The sequence below is a fragment of the Acinonyx jubatus genome, chromosome E2, assembly GCF_027475565.1.
Source record: "Acinonyx jubatus isolate Ajub_Pintada_27869175 chromosome E2, VMU_Ajub_asm_v1.0, whole genome shotgun sequence".
NCBI lineage: Eukaryota > Metazoa > Chordata > Mammalia > Carnivora > Felidae > Acinonyx > Acinonyx jubatus.
In genome coordinates, this window is record NC_069396.1 from 50,183,579 (window position 1) to 50,202,212 (window position 18,634).

The following is an 18,634-nucleotide window of genomic DNA, read 5'->3' on the forward strand; positions in this document are numbered from 1 at the left end:
GTGCCCAGGAGAAACCCTACTGGGAATGTTCTGTGATCTCCCGATACTCAACTCTCTGCCGTGTGTACAATTAAAATTGCGTGTGTGTGCCAAACATTTTCTGAGGGCTGCTTCTCTGAACAATGGCGTAGGAATGTCAAGACTGCAGAAACCACCAGCCTGGTTCAAACTTAGTTTGGGTACTTACTAGGTGTATGACTTGGGAAAAATTCCCAGCCTCTTTGTGCCTCAGCTTCTACTTCTGGAAAGCGGGTACAAAGATGGCACCTACATTCTACGGTTGCCCGAGACTCCGGCGAGTTACTCTTAGGATACTCCCTGGTGCAGGGGGCACGCTTTTCCTGCAATCTCTGCTTTCGCTTTCACCCAATGAAGGAAGGGGTGATTAGAAACCATTTGGGCAGGGGCAGGTGAAGGGGTGAGGAAATTCAGACTGATGCCAAGCAGGGTGCCTGAGGCAGGAGCCTTTGCTGCCAGCCCTTGAGGCAGGGAAACAACTTCCCACTTCCTGGGGAGAAGTCACCAAGAAGGGGGAGGCAGGGCAGGGATCTGAAGCCAGGACTGGGATTCCAGAGCCTGTGCTTTCCCAGCTGCTGCACAAGAATCGAATCCTTGCAGGGGTGGAGAGCGGGCGGGGGGTGGGGGGTGGGGCGCTGGGAGGAGTACCTCCAGCAGCACCACTGCTCCCACGTTAGATAACGTGGCTCCATCATTTTCTGAGTGACCCTGGGCAAGTCACTTACCCTCTCTGGGCCTCAGCTGTCTCATCTATAAAATGGGATGGCTCTAGTATCTACTCACCAGACGAGTGTTCCAATTAGATGTGGACCACTCAGTAAATGTGCACCTTTATAACCTTACAGCTGTCGCTTTGTGTCATGCCTTCTCCTGTTACGGGGTCCCTCACTGTCACTAAGGGACTCCTGGAATAACTCAGGATGTGCCTTCCACAGCTCAGGGCATCAGACATCTCATTTTGTCATCCTGACCCGAGGCCTGCCAACTCCTGACCGACCGAGCGTCTGGCCCCATCTGGAGAACGGAGTGAAAGACGCAGGCAGAGACAGAACAGAGACACGGGTCGGGGAGAGCACAACGTGTGCGCATCACCGCAAGACAGGGATCTTCCTTATCCCCCTCCCCACAATAAGTGAGCCTCTCACCCTGCCTTTCCACCTCTATCGCCCTACGTTTGTCAGAGAATTTCACCCCCTTGGTTTGTCAGAGAATTTCACCCAAGGGCAATTAAGTTGTAATTCGAGGGCAGCAAAGCTCAGGGTTGAGCCCCAGGCTCTAGAGCAGGGTGGGTCTCAATGACAGCTTTCTGGCTTCCTGGCTGGATACCTGGCTGGATACCTCCGGCTGGGTACCTCCGGGGAAGTGCTCACCTCTCTGTACCTCTCAGTTCCCTCCTCTGGAAACGGAGGCCAGAATTAATAGCGCCTGCTCACAGCGGCAGACAGGAAGGCTGAGCGGCACAGGGGCCGGGGCCTGGCACCCTAACAGTTTGGCAGGTGTCAGCTGCGGTCGCTATCAATATTTGGGTACCGACTGCTACAACGGTACCTTCTCCTCCCCTCGGGGAGGGCAGGTCGGGGCTCTCCTGGGTACTGCTGGGTCCCCAGCATGGCAACACAGGCCTGGCACAGGGGAGGCACTTGGGGGACTGTTTCCTGACTGAACAAATGGAAAAAAAGACTGAAAGAAATCCTGAGTTAGACCCCAACTTACTGAGAGAGGGGTAGAGGAAGCGAAGAGCCAGATGCGGTGACAAGAAGCAGCTAGAAAAGATGAAGACAGAAAAATGAACTCTCTGTATCCAACCTGTTCGTTTCACAGACGGGAAAAGTGAGGCCTGGAAGGGGCAGAGACGGGACCTCTTCACCTGCTCAGAGAGGTCCCGATTCCAGCGCCCGGCCCCACGCCCAACTGCCTCCCTCCCGAGTCTGCCTCGCTCACAAGGCTCTGGGAACAGACAGATGTCACTAAGAAAAACACAGGACTTTATTATTCCCACTACAGAGGGCATGTCTTCGCAGGATGACAGCGGGGACGAGGCCCCTACTTGCCGGCGATGAGCGGGTTCCGCAGGACCACGATGACGGAGTCCCCGCGCAGGAACATCTTGGAGATGTAGCGGTCCTTGTTGACTGGCTTGGACTTCTTCTTGCCCTTGCCGCTCTTGGGGACCTCGGTCCACATCTCCTTCACATTCTCCAGCACCATGTTGCAGTGCCTGGTGGGGGCAGGGGGTGGGGAGGCACCAGGAGTGAGGCGGGAGCCTTCCGCCCACCCTCTTCCAGCAGCGCAGCACGGGAGAAGGTGCGGGCCCGGGGCCAGGACAGCTGGGGCTCCCACGCCACCTCTACAAGTCCTCAGGTTGAGGCTTGGGCAATGAACTTCACCCCTCCGTGCCTCAGTGTCCTCCTCCCTAAAATGGAGCCATTTGCAACACCTCCCTCGTACGGCGTCTTGATGAAATGAATCAATACAGAGGGCTCCTGGGTGGTGGCTCAGTCAGTTCAGCGCCCTCCTCTTGATTTCGGCTCATGTCATGATCCCCGGGTCATGGGATCAAGTCCCGCATCGGGCTCTGTGCTGAACGTGGAGCCTGCTTGGGATATTCTTTCTCTCTCTCTCTCTCTCTGCCCCTCCCCTCTCTCTTTCTATAAATAATTTTAAAAAAAAATCAATACAGTATTCTAATACAGTATTCTTATTCTCGTCAAGACTTACGATAAGGGACTGGCCCAGGATAAAGGCAAGCAAAAAGGGTCTGCCTGTGTTTCTTCTGAACTCCAAGTGCGTCTAAAGGCACCAGCAGGGATGCTGCTTCTCTTTAGAGAAACAGAGGCCGCAGGGGCCTATGGTGTACATGATGCTTCCACTGTAGTCCTGCCCAGGGTGCCAGGGGGACACGGGTGAGGACGGTTTGGATTAGCTCCCTCAACAAACACTTGCCATGAACATGGCAGTGAATGAAACAGAGGATATCCCCGCCCTGACGGGGCCTGCGTCCCAGTGAGGGCAGAAGGATGCTAAGCGAGTAAACAAAGGCACCGGATGTACTCTCAGGTTATGTTAACCGCTAAGAAGAACAATTCAAGCCGGGTGAAGGGATAGAAGGAGATGAGGAAATGTGACCAAGCGCTAACAAGAAAATAAAATCGTTAAGAAGAGTGGGGAAGCAGGGGCGCCTGGGTGGCTCAGTGGGGTAAGCGGCCCACTATGGCTCGGGTCATGATCTCACGGTTCGTGAGTTCGAGCCCCACGTCGGGCTCTGTGCTGACACCTCGGGGCCTAGAGCCTGCTTCCGATTCTGTGTCTCCCTCTGTCTCTGCCGCTCCCCGGCTCATACTCTGTCTCCTCTCTCTCTCAAAAATAAACATTAAAAAAAAAAAAAAAATTAAAGGGGCGCCTGGGTGGCTCAGTTGGTTGAGAGTCCGACTTCGGTTCAAGTCACGATCTCTCGGTCCGTGAGTTTGAGCCCCGCGTCAGGCTCTGTGCTGACAGCTTGGAGCCTGGAGCCTGCTTTGGATTTTGTGTCTCCCTCTCTCTCTACCCCTCCCCTGCTTGCACGCACTCGCTCTCTCTCTCTCTCTCTCTCTCTCAAAAATAAATAAACGTTAATTAACTAAAAAGAAGAAGAAGAAGAAGAAGAAGAAGAGGAGGAGGAGGAGGAGGAGGGGGGGGGGCAGGAGCAGCAGGGAAACTCTGTGCCTTGCTATGGAGTGATATCCAGGAGGGACTGCTGAGTGAAAAAGGCCAAGTGTGCATGGAAAGTGATCTTCTGATGGGAAGAAAGAGGGTAGGAGAAGCATATATACCACCCGCTTGGCATTGTACAATGCAGAATCCTGGAAGACGCTCAGAGACTGGGAGCAGTAAGGTGACCTAGGTGGACTGGGGACAAGCTAGATGGAAACTTGCCACTGGAGTGCTATTACTGTTTTTGGAATGATGTGAACACATTAGCACTTGAAAAAAAAAAAAAAAGTGTACCAATATGGAAACATTCCTGAGATATACCGTTAAGTGAAAAAGCCGAGGTCTAAAACTGCGTGGTAGGCCATTGGCACGGATTTATTTTTTAAAGTTTGTTTATTTTTTTTGAAGGGGAGGGGCATGCAAGAGGGGCAGAGAGAGAGAAAGACAGAGAGAGAATCCCAAGCAGGCTCCGCATTGTCAGCGCACAGCCCGACACAGGGCTCGATCCCACAGACCGCGAGATCATGACCTGAGCCGAAATCAGGAGTCAGAGGCTTAACTGACTGAGCCACCCAGGTGCTCCAGCAGTGATTTAAAAATAAAGAAAAAGCACCCTCCTCTGTCTGTCTGCATGAGAACACGTAAAGAGACCCGAGGAATTTGCCATGGAGGGCTTCCTGGGGAAGGCAGCCTTCCGATTCTTTGTCTCCCTCTCTCTCTGCTGCTCCCCTGCTCACACTCTCTCTCTCTGTCAAAAATAAATAAACATTAAAAAAAAAAAAAAAAAAAAAAAAGAATGCCTTCGCTGACCTGCAGTGATGTTCTCAGACCACGGATATGTGTGAAAAACAAGATGCAGAAGAGCACGTGGAAGATTCTATCTTAAAAACAACTAAATTTGGGGCGCCTGGGTGGCTCAGTCGGTTGAGCGGCCGGCTTCGGCTCAGGTCATGATCTCACAGTCCGTGAGTTCGAGCCCTGCGTCGGGCTCTGAGCTGAGCGCTTGGAGCCTGGAGCCTGTTTCCGATTCTGTGTCTCCCTCTCTCTGACCCTCCCCCATTCATGCTCTGTCTCTGTCTCAAAAATAAATAAACGTTAAAAAAATTAAACAACAACAACAAAAAAAAACACCAACTAAATTCACGATAACGATGACATGCCAATGAGACCTCAATAAAGCTGTCGGCAAACACCACGAAGGAGCCCCCGGGTGTGTGTGTGAGTCACATGTGGCAGGATACATACTAGGGTGGGAGGCTGATCTATATCATACATAAAAAACATATAATAAAATACATATCCTACATAGAAACAAACCACCACCTACTGAGCGCTTATCAAGTGCCCCGGCCTCTTCTGAGCACTTTCTGAGCACTGACCCAGCAATCCTCACTGTTACCCCCAGGAGGTAAACACGAGTGTCATCTCCGGCTTCCAGAGCAGGACACTGCGCACAGTGGGATGACATTTTAGAAGTGGCAGAGCCTGTGTTCAAGGCCAGGTCTACCTGCCTCCTTGGGCTCGGCACTTCCTGGTCTCAGTCTCAACCTCCTGGAGAAGAAACTGAGGCTCAGAGAGGAAAAAATCACTTGCTGTTCCCTCTGGCTGAAACTCTCAGATCCTAGCTTGTTCCTTTATTTTATTCGGGTGTTCACCACTGCCTCTTCCTATGGGGCCTCTCACATCACCATCTAGGATGGCACCCCCTTCCCAGCATTCCATACTCTTACCTGGCTTTACTTTTCTCATGACACCTTATTCATGTGCTTGCCGTCGGCTTCCCTACCTACAGCACAAGCTCTCTGAGTACAGGAGCTATCCTGTACTTTGCTTTAGTCACTGCTGTGTCTCTGGAGCCTAAAAAAGTCCCAAGCATGGGTACTTGATGTTAGACATTCCATGTTATAGCCGCAAACACTGATTAAGAGCTTTCTGTGTGCCAGATGCTGTCCTTCTTTTAATTTTTTTTTAAATGTGTATTTATTTTTGAGAGAGAGAGAGACAGAGACAGAGACAGAGCACAAGTGGGTGCGGGAAACACAGTATTAGAAGCAGGCTCCAGGCTCTGAGCTGTCAGCACAGAGCCCGATGCGGGGCTCAAACTCACGAACCATGAGATCATGACCTGAGCCGAAGTCGGAGGCTCAACTGACTGAGCCACCCAGGCGCCCCACCAGATGCTGTACTTCTAATGACTTGATTAGATGCCGCGTGTATCAAGTCACGGAATCTTTGCAACCACCAGGATTACTGCCACTGTACGGAAGAGAGAAAGCGAGTTGCCGAAGGTGTCGCGGCTGCTAAGAGGCAGAGCTGGGATGCGAACCCAGGAAGACCGGCTCCCAAGTACATGCCCGTTAACTACTGTACTGCACACCTCGAGGTCTGAAGAGGCTTATGCCCCAGGATTCTGAAAGCCTTGTGTCTGGGCTCCTCATACTGGAGCTGGGGCCGCCTCTGCAGGCCTGGACGGAACACCTTCCAAGAGCCAGGCACTCACCTATCGAAGGCCTTCACGCGGCCCAGGAGCTTCTTGTTGTTGCGGCAGTTGATGAGCACTTGGGTGTTGTTCTTGACCGACTGCGTGAGCACAGAGAGCGGACCTGTGTTAAACTCTTCCTCCTCCCGCTTCTGCAGCTCCTCGGGGGTCATCTCACTCTTGGGCTTGTTGAGGAGGCTCCTGAGGGGGCAAGTATGGAAGCGGTAGGTGAGAGGGCCCAGAGCTGGAGCATGGGTGGTCACATGGCCTTGCACTCAGCGTCTCCTCAACCTTCCCCTAACACGCCCACCCTCCTGCTCAGCCCCTCTCGCTTGGCATCACAGCTCAGATGCTTAATAGACATTCCCAACTTTACACATCGTCGGTTGAGCTCCAGATCTCCCAACCGCCCCCACTTACTCTATCCAGAGCCTTCCCTGTCTCCATCCTTCTAGTTCCTTCAGCAAAAACTCTGGTATCAACTTGACTCTTCTCTCTCACATCCGCCATTCAATCTGTCGGCAAACCCTGCCATCTGCTTCTAAAATACATCCAGAATGTCACCATTTCTAACCATGGCCTAAACCTCCGCCATCTCGCTCCTCAGAGCCTTACTTGTCTCTCTGCTTCCACCCATGCTCCCGGACAGTCTGTTCTCCAGAGTAGTCCTGGATGTTGTATCAAAACCCAAGTTATATCATCGCACTCTTCAAAACCCTCCCATGGCTCCCATCTCTGTAAAAAGTAAAATCCAACTGTTTTTTGGCTTTTTTGTTTTTTTTTTTTACAATGTCCTGCATCTGCCCCCATACCTCCAGTTCCAACCAGGGGCCTCCTAGGTGGTCCTTTAAGGTATTAGGCAAACTTTCACCTTTGGCCTCTCCATTTGTTCTCCGTCAGCCTGGATACCTCCCCAGATTATCTCTGTGGTTCTGTCTTCAGGTCTTTGCTCAAGTGTTGCCCTCTCAATGTGTCCTTCTGCACTTATTATTAAGTTAATCTCTCTCAAAACTGGCATTCCCCATTCTTTTTACCCTGCTCTATTGTTTCTTTACTCACAGCTCTGGTCCCCTAACATGCCATATGCTTTACATGTTTATTATCAGTGTATTTATTGCCTGCCTCTGCTCACCCCATAAGCCGCAGCAGGTTTTTTTTTTTTTTTTCCCTTGCGGGGTGGGGAGTGCTACTCATTGATATATCTATCCCACGTGTCTAAAGCAGTGTCTGATACATAAGCACTCAAAGAATTGACGAATGAATAAATGAAATCATTACGGCGACTCGTTAGTCGAAAAAGTCACGAAATAGGTGAAAAGCCAACCGTTTCCAGCTCTAGTTGTCCGGCTAAGTCCCATGCCTCAAACCGTTATTTCTAAAACTCCGCACTCCCCTTTCGCAGGTTCTTCCCCTTAAAATCTATTTCAATAAGATTAATTCTCTGGGAAAGCTCCTAGCCTATTATCTGACAAAGCTACCTTCTCTCCCGAATTTAGGATCCATCAAGGGCCCCACGCCCGCCCTCAATCTCATCGGTGGAAAGGTGCGTACTTTACCCCTAAAATCTGCCTCCGTCCCGCCTCTGCCCATCACTGATAAGCGGCCACATTTACGCCCTCAACCCTACTCCCGCCGCCAAAGCCTAGCCCGGCCTCACATGGTGGTAGTGGCTGCGCTCTCAGTTCAGCGCCGTCTCGTCCGCGTTGCTCCCGCCTCTGAAACTAGAGCTACAGAAGGGACTTCCGTTTCCCTTGGTCCACTTCCGTTGGCGCCTGCGCATTCCCAACCAGGGGGGGTGGGGGCGTGGCCTGTTGCCATAGCGATCCGCGCCAGGCCTGCGCGGAGGTGGAGTAGAAGCCTCGCGTAGTGGTTCCAGGTCTTTTAGGACCGTACGGGGCAGATATTCACGAGAATAGAGAGAAGAAACGGGTCCGACTCAAATCACTTCGTTGTAGAGTGGCACAGCCTGAAGGAGGGAAAGGACACGCCATTCCAAATGCCCGCCGGCCCTGCCTCCGGGGGCGCGGCCTCTGCGAAGCCAATCGGCTCCTCGCTTCAGGGATGGACACCGCCCCTTTTCCATTAGGGACGGTCCTTTTCTGGTCTATTGAGCTTTCCGACTCCGAGTAACCAATCCTTTGCCTTCATACACGAGGGGCGTGGACCTGCGCCTAGGTCGAATGTTTTCCATGATCAAACATTTCTCATTGGTTTCCCTTCTTCCGCTGAGGTGGAGCCTATGCCTTTCGCGCTCCCTTTTGGGGTTGTGCAACCCTCAGGGGACCAACCCCCAAAGCCCTAGGGAGACAGGAAGGCGTGCTCTCAGAACGAGAGTCCGCATTGGCTTCACCCGTAGAGAAAGGGTGGGATGGTGTAGTCGCTCTTCTTGTTCATTGGTCCGGTGATTCCATGGGGTGGGATTTGGCTGGGCCTAAACTATCCGCGGTCCCGGACCGGTTTCAGGGCGAAGCTGCCATGCCTTCCGGGGGCCGCGGGCGGCCCCGGCTACGGCTGGGGGAACGTGGCCTCTTGGAGCCACCCTCACCGCCCAAGCGCCGCCTGCTACCGCGGGCGCACTTCTTGCCTCTGCTTCTGCTGTCCCTGGCCGTGGCCTCGGCGTTCTACACCATCTGGAGCGGCTGGCACCGCCAGACTGAGGAGCTGCCGCGGGGCCGGGAGCTGCGGGTGAGGCTGGGCAGGGACACGGGTACCCCTTAACCCCGCCTGCGCTTCCCTGAGGTCTCAGGTGGACGTGTCTGTATCGTACGGCGGTAGCCGCAGGTGCTGCGGTCTCCGTCGATAGAGCGCATGCCCGTTGCTATCGGGCTTGTTCTGTAATAGGTGGTTCTCCCTCAGAGGAAGAGTCTGGAAGTAGTAAGACTGGGAGTTCTGGGTTCCAATCTGAAAGTCAGCCATTTGGAAGAGTCCTTTCCCCTCTCTCGGCCTCGATTTCCCAATCAGGATTGGGGTGGGCAATCTGATGGATTTAGAGGGACCGGATGACTTTAGAGGGACCTTTTCTGAGTCTATCTAGGATTTATCCTGGAAACCTCCGATGCTGGAGGCCCGAATTAGGAAGAACCGGGGTTCTTAGGGGAGGTGGCCTCCGGGGTAGGGTCGGTATGGGGGTTGTTCTCATGCTCTGCACTTGTCTTCCCTATCTTACCCCCCTCCCAAGGGCCGGTTGATCGGAAGCCTCCCTGAAGCCCGGCTGCGGAGGGTGGTGGGGCAACTGGACCCACACCGTCTCTGGAACACTTACCTGCGCCCCCTGCTGGTTGTGCGGACCCCGGGCAGCCCCGGCAATCTCCAAGTCAGAAAGGTAAGGGGCCCCACCTCCAAGCCCTGACCTGGCAGCCTGCCAGGGAATAAGAACTAGGCATTCTGCCCAAGATCCCTCGAGCAACTAAGACTCAGACCTGGGGCTCTGACTGGGGATAATCTGAATCCAGAGTCCCACTTTAGTAACCACCAGGCTGTGCTGCCTTCTGTACTGCTCCCCAAAGCTTACTATGTGCTAGCCAACTGTTTCATGAGGTGCGTAACAATGTGATCCTCACTATGCAAACGGGGAAACTGAGGCCCAGAGCAGTTAAGCATTTTGCCCAGCTAATAAGTGATCTACCAAGTTTCAGGTTGGCTCCAGAGCTGGCACAACAACATCTTTGTATTGCCTCCCTTTGGGGCATCCAGATGCGTTTGAATCCCTACTCCTTGAGTTCATATCCGACCTCAGCCACTTGGAGTGTGACCTTGGACTAGTTTCTTAACCTCTCTGTGCCTTAGTTTCCTCATCTATGAAATGGAGCGAGCCATCGACAGTCCTATCCCCATAAGGCTCCTAGAATGAGGCGTGGCACGCAGTGAGTGCTATTGAAGAGTGAGCTGGGATTAGTCTTGAAGAGGCAGGGTCACTACACACACTCAGTAGGGACTCAGCAAAAGTGTGTCAAGGGAATGACTTAAACAGAAGTGGGGATCATGAGTCAGCCCAAGCGCTCTGCATGGCTCAGGTCACATGGCCCTTCTCCCGACCTCCTCCCCAGTCCCCACCCACCCTCCCACCTCTCTCCTGCCACTAGTTCCTGGAGACTACCCTACGGACCCTGACGGCGGGCTGGCATGTGGAACTGGACCCCTTCACGGCCTCGACACCCCTGGGGCCACTGGACTTTGGCAACGTGGTGGCCACGCTGGACCCAGGGGCTGCCCGTCACCTCACCCTTGCCTGCCATTACGACTCCAAGCTCTTCCCATCTGGGTCGGCTCCCTTTGTGGGGGCCACGGATTCAGCCGTGCCTTGTGCCCTGCTGCTGGAGCTGGCCCAGGCCCTGGACAGGGAGTTGAGTAGAGCCAAGGAGCAGGTGAGGAGTGGGGGGCCCGGGCTGCCTCTACCCTGGTCCAAGCCACCAGCCTCCCCTGCCTGGACTTGTCTTCCTGCTTCCACTCCACACACATAGCCACAGGGATGTTTTCACCCCCTGAATGTCAGATCCTGTCCCTCCTCTGCCCGAAACCCTCCCCAGGGCTCCCACCTCATTGCAAGCCTGAGCCAGAGTCCTTACAGAGTCCCATGAGGTGTGCCCTGTCACCTCTCCATTCCCATCTCTCACCCCTGTCCCTCCTCACTGTGCTCTAGCCACCCACCTCCTCCCTGTTCCTCAGATTCTGGAGACTTCCCAGAGTCCCTCCCATCTGAGGGTGTTTGCACTTGCTCTTTGCTCTGCCTAGAATGTGCTTTTCATAGATACCTTCCCGGCTGGCTCCTGCCTTTCCTCCCAAGTGTCCTCCAATGGCACCCCCTCTGAGATGGTTTCCCAACCACCCTGAAAGAGCCCCCCCGTCACCATCCCAGGCTTTATGGCGCTTTGTCTGTCTCCCCAACTAGAATAAGCTCCACACAGGCAGGGATTTGGCTGCCTTGGTTTTCTGCTGTATTCCCTGCGCCCAGATGATTACCCGGCATAAATTAGGATGTCGGTGGAAATGTGTGGGATGAATACATGAATGAAACCACAAATCTCCTCATGCTCCTCCCCTGCTCAGACCCCTTCCTTGGCTCAACCCCTTGTAACAAGGCCCTTGCTAATCCCCCTGGGCCTTTTCACCAAGCTCTCTGGCTCTGGCCCCAGCCCTCATCCATGTTGCTTCCTTGCCTGGGGACACTCTTCCCTCTGCTCCATTCTGCCAGGCCAGCTCCCACTCATCTCAGTGCAAATGTCTCTTCCCAGGAGACCCGACGTGCTTCCCAGGCTAGTTTATCCCCGACTCCCTTCCTATGCTCTTTTAGAACCCTATAGTTCTTCTTCTTTTTTTAATGTTTATTTATTTTTGAGAGAGAGATAGAGTGTGAGCAGGGGAAGGGCAAGAGAGAGGGAGACACAGAATCCGAAGCAGGCTCCAGGCTCCGAGCTGTCAGTGCAGAGCCTGACGCGGGGCTCGAACCCACAAACCGTGAGATCATGACCTGAGCCGAAGTCCGACTGAGCCACCCAGGTGCCCCGAGAACGCTGTAATTCTTGGAAGCATTTGTCCCAAGTGTATTTCACTGTTTGTACACTTACTCGCGTGTGGGTCTCTTTTGCTAAATGAGCCTAAGAAATAACACTGACGATCAGAGCTGACCCTTTTTAGTTACTATATGCCAGACACTACGCCAGGACCTGAATTTGAATCCTACTGTGTGATGAAACTTGTTATTAACCCCATTTTGACATCTGATGCTATGAGAAGTCACTTACCCATAACTGCTCAGCTACGAAGTGGCTGAGCCAGGATTTGAACCCAGGCAGTCTGGCTCAGAGTCTGTACTTCCGGCCACCACCTTCTATGAGGGAGGAGACCTAGTTTTCCCTGCTCAGCTGTGCAAGAGGGCAGGGAATGTGGATGGGTCCAGGCCCTGACCACCAGCTCCCACAGGAAGCCCCGGTGACTCTGCAGTTGCTCTTTTTGGATGGCGAGGAGGCACTGAAGGAGTGGGGACCCAAGGACTCCCTTTATGGCTCCCGGCACCTGGCCCAGCTCATGGAGTCTGCACCCCACAGCCCAGGCCCCACCAGGATCCAGGCTATCGTAAGACCAGGGCCCCACTGGGTTCCGGCGAGGGAGGGAGAGGGCTGTGCAAGGTTGGCCACATCCCACCTGGCCTCTCTCTCTAGGAGCTCTTCGTGCTTCTTGATCTCCTGGGCGCCCCCAATCCAAACTTCTACAGTCACTTTCCTCACACGGCCCGCTGGTTCCATCGGCTGAGGAGCATAGGTAAGGGTGTAGGCGGAGGCAGGCGCCAGCCTGGGATGTGGGAGGGACAGCCAGCCGAGTCAGGCACCTGTCTCTAAGGGGTCATCCAGCCTGACCTCTACCTCCCTAGCCTCTAAGGCACTAGGGCAGAAACACACAAAGATCCCACAGCAATCAAGTGCAGTGACTACAAACAGGGGCTCTGGGGTCAAATAGCCCCAGGTTTGAATTCTGGTTCTGCCTCTTACAGGCTGTGTGAACCTGGGCAAATGGCTTCGTCTCTCTGAGCCTCAATTTCCTATCTGTAAAATGGGCACAAAACTGACAATAGGAGGGGTATCTGCCTCTGAGGCTCAGAGGGAATAAATAGACCGGGTACACAGTGAGCCTTCAGGAAGGGGTAACTACATTCTTGTCGGGATGGTCAGTGCTTTGCCCAGGCCTCCTGCCCTGCTCTGATTTGTGGGCAGAACCTCTGACCCTGAGGGGCTGGCTCTTACTCTCTAATGCCACCACCTCCAGAGAAGCGTCTGCACCGCTTGAACCTGCTGCAGTCTCATCCCCAGGAGGTGATGTACTTCCAGCCCGGGGAGCCCCCTGGCTCTGTGGAAGATGACCACATCCCCTTCCTCCGCAGAGGTAGGTGCTGTAGGGAGGAGTGAGGGTTGGGGAGGGGCGGGGGTCCAAGGAAAGCACAGATGGGGCCTGGCCCTGGCCCACTCCCAGGGCTGGGGACTGGTGGCAAGTTGTTTAACATCTTTGTGCCTCGACTTTCTCATCTGTAAAAGGGGGTCACTAGCAACCCCTGTCTCAGAGCTGTGGAGGGAACCGACTGAGCTAATACGTGTAAAGATGCTACTTGCATGGTGATGGCACATAATAAGCGTTCAAGAAAATGTTAGCTACTCTTGTTGGTGCCTCAGTGATTGTGGATTCCAGCCCAAGCCTGTCTTTCCAGGCCCTGACAGCCCAGCAGAATCACCCAAGGAACTTCGAGAAATGCCCAGTTGCATTCATTTCTGGCCTACTGAACCACAGTCTCGGGTCTCTGAATTATTTCTGCAAGACTCCCAGATGATCCTGAGGCACAGCCAGGGCTGAAGACATCTGTTAGAGGGGTTCAGAACCTAGGTTTTTAGAACTGGACAGGCTTGGGTTCTGCCACTTACCATGGGTTGACCCGAGGCAGATTACCCAGGCTCTCTGAGCCTCTTGCCTATGTTTCTTCTAGAAAATGAAGAGACATATACATACAAACACACCTGTATGTGTATATTCATACTCACAGGGTAGGGAGGATTGAACAAGAGTAGGTATATAAAATGCCTTCGTATGCAGTGCTTGGCATGTAGTGAGTATTAACAACTGCTTTTTAAATTTTTGTTCTATAATTTACTCATTGAACAAATATGCATTCCTTACAGTGCCTTTTTTTTTAATCTTTTTTTTTTTCTGATTCTAGGGCACCTTTTATTTATTTTTTTTTCATTTTTATTTATTTTATTATTTTTTTAATTTACATTCGAGTTGGTTATCATATAGTGTAACAATGATTTCAGGAGTAGATTCCTTAATGCCCCTTCCCCATTTAGCCCATCCTGCCTCCCACACCCCTCCAGTAACCCTCTGTTTGTTGTCCATATTTAAGAGTCTCTTATGTTTTGTCCCCTTTCCTGTTTTTAGATTATTTTTGTTTCCCTTCCCTTATGTTCATCTGTTTTATATCTTGAAGTCCTCATATGAGTGAAGTCATATGATATTTGTCTTTCTCTGACTAATTTCGCTTAGCATGATACCCTCCAGTTCTATCCATGTAGTTGCAAATGGCAAGATTTCATTCTTTTTGGTTGCCGAGTAATACTCCATTGTGTATATATACCACATCTTCTTTATCCATTCATCCGTCGATGGCCATTTGGGCTCTTTCCATACTTTGGCTATCGTCGATAGTGCTGCTACAACCATTGGCATGTGTCCCTTCGAAACAGCACACCTGTATCCCGTGGATAAATGCCTAGTAGTGCAATTGCTGGGTTGTAGGGTAGTTCTATTTTAATTTTTTGAGGAAACTCCATACTGTTTTCCTGAGTGGCTGCACTAGTTTGCATTCTCACCAGCACTGCAAAAGAGGTCCTCTTTCTCCCCGTCCTTGCCAACATCTGTTGTTGCCTGAGTTGTTAATGTTAGCCATTCTGACAGGTGTGAGGTGGTATCTCATTGTGGTTTTGACTTGTCTTTCCCTGATGATGAGTGATGTGGAGCATTTTTTCATGTGTCGGTTGGCCATCTGGATGTCTTCCTTGGAGAAGTGTCTATTCATGTCTTTTACCCATTTCTTCACTGGATTATTTGTTTTTTTGGATGTTGAGTTTGATGAGTTCTTTATCTGACATGCCATTTGCAAATATCTTCTCCCATTCCGTCAGTTGCCTTTTAGTTTTGCTGATTGTTTCCTTCGCTGTGCAGAAGCTTTTTATTTTGATGAGGTCCCAATAGTTCATTTTTGCTTTGGTTTCCCTTGCCTCCAGAGACATGTTGAGTAAGAAGTTGCTGCAGCCAAGGTCAAAGAGGGTTTTGCCTGCTTTGTCCTCGAGGATTTTGATGGCTTCCTGTCTTACATTTAGGTCTTTCATCCATTTTGAGTTTATCTTTGTGTCTGGTGTAAGAAAGTAGTCCAGGTTCATTCTTCTGCATGTCGCTGTCCAGTTTTCCCAGCACCACTTGCTGAAGAGACTGTCTTTATTCCATTGGATATTCTTTCCTGCTTTGTCAAAGAGTAGTTGGCCATACATTTGTGGGTCCATTTCTGGGTTCTCTATTCTGTTCCATTGATCTGAGTGTCTGTTTTTGTGCTAGTATTCTACTGTTTTGATGATTCCAGCTTTGTAATACAGCTTGAAGTCCGTTTTAATGATTTTTTTTTAAGTTTACTTATTTACTTTTGGAGAGAGAGAGAGCATGAGCATGGGAGGGGCAGAGAGAGAGGGAGAGAGAGAATCCGCACTGTTAGCACAGAGCCTGATGCGGGGCTCAAACTCACAAACCTGAGCCAAAACCAAGAGTCAGACCCTTAACCGACTGAGCCATGCAGGTGCCCCTCCAGAGCCTTCTTTATGGATTCATTCAGTGACTATTTCCCACTGCAGTACTGGGCCAGGGTCAGGGATACAGTGATGGGCAATAATCTGCCTGGGTCCTGTCTAGTGGGGGGGGGGGGGGCGCAGGAACAGATATTGACAAACACAGAGGATATTGGATATTGACAGATATTGACAAACACAGAAGAAAGTGCTCTGAGGACAGGAACTCATCGCAGTGCAGGGATTAGGAAAACAGACTTAGGAGACAGGTGTCCTGGGTTCCAATTACTGCTGTGCAGGTTTACTAGAGGCCGGAGCTTAAGCAAATCACTATGCCTGCCTCTGTGCCTGGGTGTCCTCGTCTATGAAATAGGGGTAAATATAGGATTACTCTAAAGGATTATTGCAGGGATAAAATGGTGTGTGGGGATGTGTATGGCCTCAGTGTAGGGCCTAGAATAGAACATGTATGATAAAAGTACAAGCTAAGGGCACCTGACTAGCTCAGTAGATAGAGCATCTGACTCTTGATCTTGGGGTTGTGAATTGGAGCCCCACACTGGGTGTTAGAGATTGCTTAAAAATTTTTTTTTTTTATATTTATTTATTTTTGAGAGAGAGACAGAGACAAAACGTGAGTGAGGGAGGGGCAGAGAAAGAGAGAGACACAGAATCCAAAGCAGGCTCCAGGCTCTGAGCCATCAGCACAGAGCCCGATGTGGGGCTCAAACCCACGAACCTCAAGATTGTGACCCGAGCCGAAGTCAGATGCTTAACCGACTGAGCCACCCAGGCATGCCTAGAGATTGCTTTAAACAAAAATTTTTTTTAAAAAGTACGAGCTATAAATAAAGAACAGAAAAACAGCCTAATAGTCTACCTGGTAAGGAAACTCAAAGGCCCTCTTTCCCTTCTTCTGGTCTTTGCCTAATCCATTAACTATTCAGTTTCTCTAATGTGTGTCTGAGAACAATAGATACACCAGATGTGTTTTTTCAAATGAACACGTTGCCCTCACGTGCATAACATCGTCATTCAGAGTTCTTCAAGGGCCAGGACTCAGTATCTTCTGGGTGGGGGTGAGACAACTTTGCTCGGGCCTGGGTCTGGGCTCCTGGGTCGGCCGTCGGCCTGACCAAGCCTCCCCTCTCTCCTACAGGGGTCCCAGTACTCCATCTCATCTCCATGCCCTTCCCCTCTGTCTGGCACACGCCTGGTGACTCGGAGGCCAACCTGCACCCCCCCACGGTGCACAACCTGAGCCGCATCTTCGCCGTGTTCCTGGCTGAGTATCTGGGGCTCTAGCCCCCCTTGGCGGACTCTGAAGGAGAAGTGTCCAGCTGGGACGTCCCAAGGGCACCCAGAGCCAACAGAGCTCAAGCCAGGCTGCCTGATCCTTTCTTCCGCTCTATTTATGCCATGATCGGAAGACCCTCTTTCCTTTGATGGTCTCAAGCTGTCACTCTTCAAAGACACGGAAGAGACAAGGCCACTGTGGGCACGAGAGCCAAAGGCATGAGAGCTCGGACCCTGTCCTGAAGCACTTGGTTTGAAGGTTCACAGGCACCAAATGCTGTTTGGTTGGAGTCAGCAGACCTTGGCCAGGCATCTGGACCAGCAGCACCGCCCCACCAAATGAATCCTCCGTGGCTTATGTTCTTACGATGTCAGTGGATTGCCATGGGGGGTCCACAGGGGACGTGCTTGTAAACAGGAACAGAGGAGACGGAAGCCGATATTTGGGGACTCGAATCTGCCAGACCCAAGGGCAATAAACCAGTGTTTCTGGGGAACATATTCTGCAGAATTAGCATGACTAGGTGTTGCATGAGAAAGGGGGATCAGAGACGCGGGATGAGACATTAAAGGAGTTTCTTCATTGCACAATGTGACACTTCCAAGAGTAAGACAGGATGCAGTGTTGTTTCCCCCAAACTATTTCAGCGTGGAACCCCTTTATTGCAAGGCTCATGGAACTAGGGTACCTCAGAAGTCACATTGGGAAACACTCGGTTTTGACAAGTTTGAGTGTGTCCGTGGAGGGAATAAGACGGACCTTGATTCACTGCCCACCAGGTCTACCAAACCATCCTTTGTCTTTCTGTTGTGGGTGTGGGAGTGTGAGAAGGTGGGGGTCACTGCAACTCCAGTTGAGGACGTATTTCCCAACCCTACCTAATATTCATGCTCAACTGGAGTGCTTATTAAAAAATTCAGAATCCCAGGTTCCTCCCGTTCCCCCCCGCCCCACAACCACCACCCAAACTTGCTGAATCAGAACTCCAGAGAGGGGCTGGGACTTTGCAATGAGCACCCGAGGAAGCCTTCCCATCCCCCATAAAGCTGGGGGAGACACACTGTCCTTAAGGTGCGTTCCCAACGGCTTAGCAAACCTACTCAAAAGAAAACCATAACATGGAGGGTGCCTAGAAAGGGAGTCCTCTGCCGGGCTCTGTGCCTGCTGGTTTTGTGACTTTGATGGAGTCCCGGCAGGCAGTTACGTAGTGAAGGTGAGCACTGGCCTTCCGAGCCAGCTCGGGGCTGGAGAAGACTCCAGAAAACTCACAGGCTGAAACCCAGGATATCAAATGAGAGAGGAGAAATAGGTCCTCGTTCGTGGTTTCCCACAGTAGCTGACCTTCATCTGGCACCTGCTGTGTGCCAGGCGCCATGAGCACTTTACACAGATTGGCTCATGGAGTCACCGCCCAAGTCCTGAGGTAGGTACAATTTCGGTTCTCATTTTGCAAAGGAAGTGGCTAGGGCTGAGAATGATACCCCGTTGTTTACAGAGCCCACGTCCTCACCCACGACTGCACTCTTAACCCCATGTCTCATCTCCCAGAAATCACCTGTGCTGGCCCAACAGATGGTTGACAAAAAGTAGCTCCTCCTGCCGCATAATTAACTGCAAGTTAGAGCGGGATTGGGGGGACACTGGTGGCCTCTTACAGGTGGACATGGCACTAGTCGAGTTTAGAAATGGAAGTTCTGTGTCTTCTATCAACAGCCAGGGTGGCCTGGATCTCAAGCCACAGGTACGGCTCCTGTTTGTTCATTTCTTGTGTGTTACCCCCAGTGCCAAGCACTCGAGAGGGTTTCATCTCCCCTTAGCCTCACTGCCATCCCC

General features: G+C 51.8%; 2 protein-coding genes across 2 annotated transcripts; one reads left to right on the top strand and one right to left on the bottom strand.

The window, feature by feature from the left end:
• Positions 1 to 1,982: 1,982 nt before the first annotated feature.
• SNRPD2 (small nuclear ribonucleoprotein D2 polypeptide) lies at positions 1,983 to 7,998 on the bottom strand. The gene is made up of 3 exons (XM_015070716.3): positions 7,845 to 7,998; positions 6,209 to 6,388; positions 1,983 to 2,236 (listed from the first exon to the last, which is right to left on the bottom strand). Coding segments are annotated over exons 1-3 (357 nt in total). The 5' UTR covers positions 7,847 to 7,998; the 3' UTR covers positions 1,983 to 2,061.
• Positions 7,999 to 8,043: 45 nt separating this feature from the next.
• QPCTL (glutaminyl-peptide cyclotransferase like) lies at positions 8,044 to 17,396 on the top strand. Its single transcript, XM_027037826.2, has 7 exons — positions 8,044 to 8,872; positions 9,366 to 9,509; positions 10,270 to 10,551; positions 12,107 to 12,259; positions 12,346 to 12,445; positions 12,947 to 13,063; positions 16,664 to 17,396. The coding sequence occupies exons 1-7, from the start codon at positions 8,597 to 8,599 to the stop codon at positions 16,807 to 16,809; spliced, it is 1,218 nt and encodes a 405-aa protein (XP_026893627.1). The 5' UTR covers positions 8,044 to 8,596; the 3' UTR covers positions 16,810 to 17,396.
• Positions 17,397 to 18,634: the final 1,238 nt, after the last annotated feature.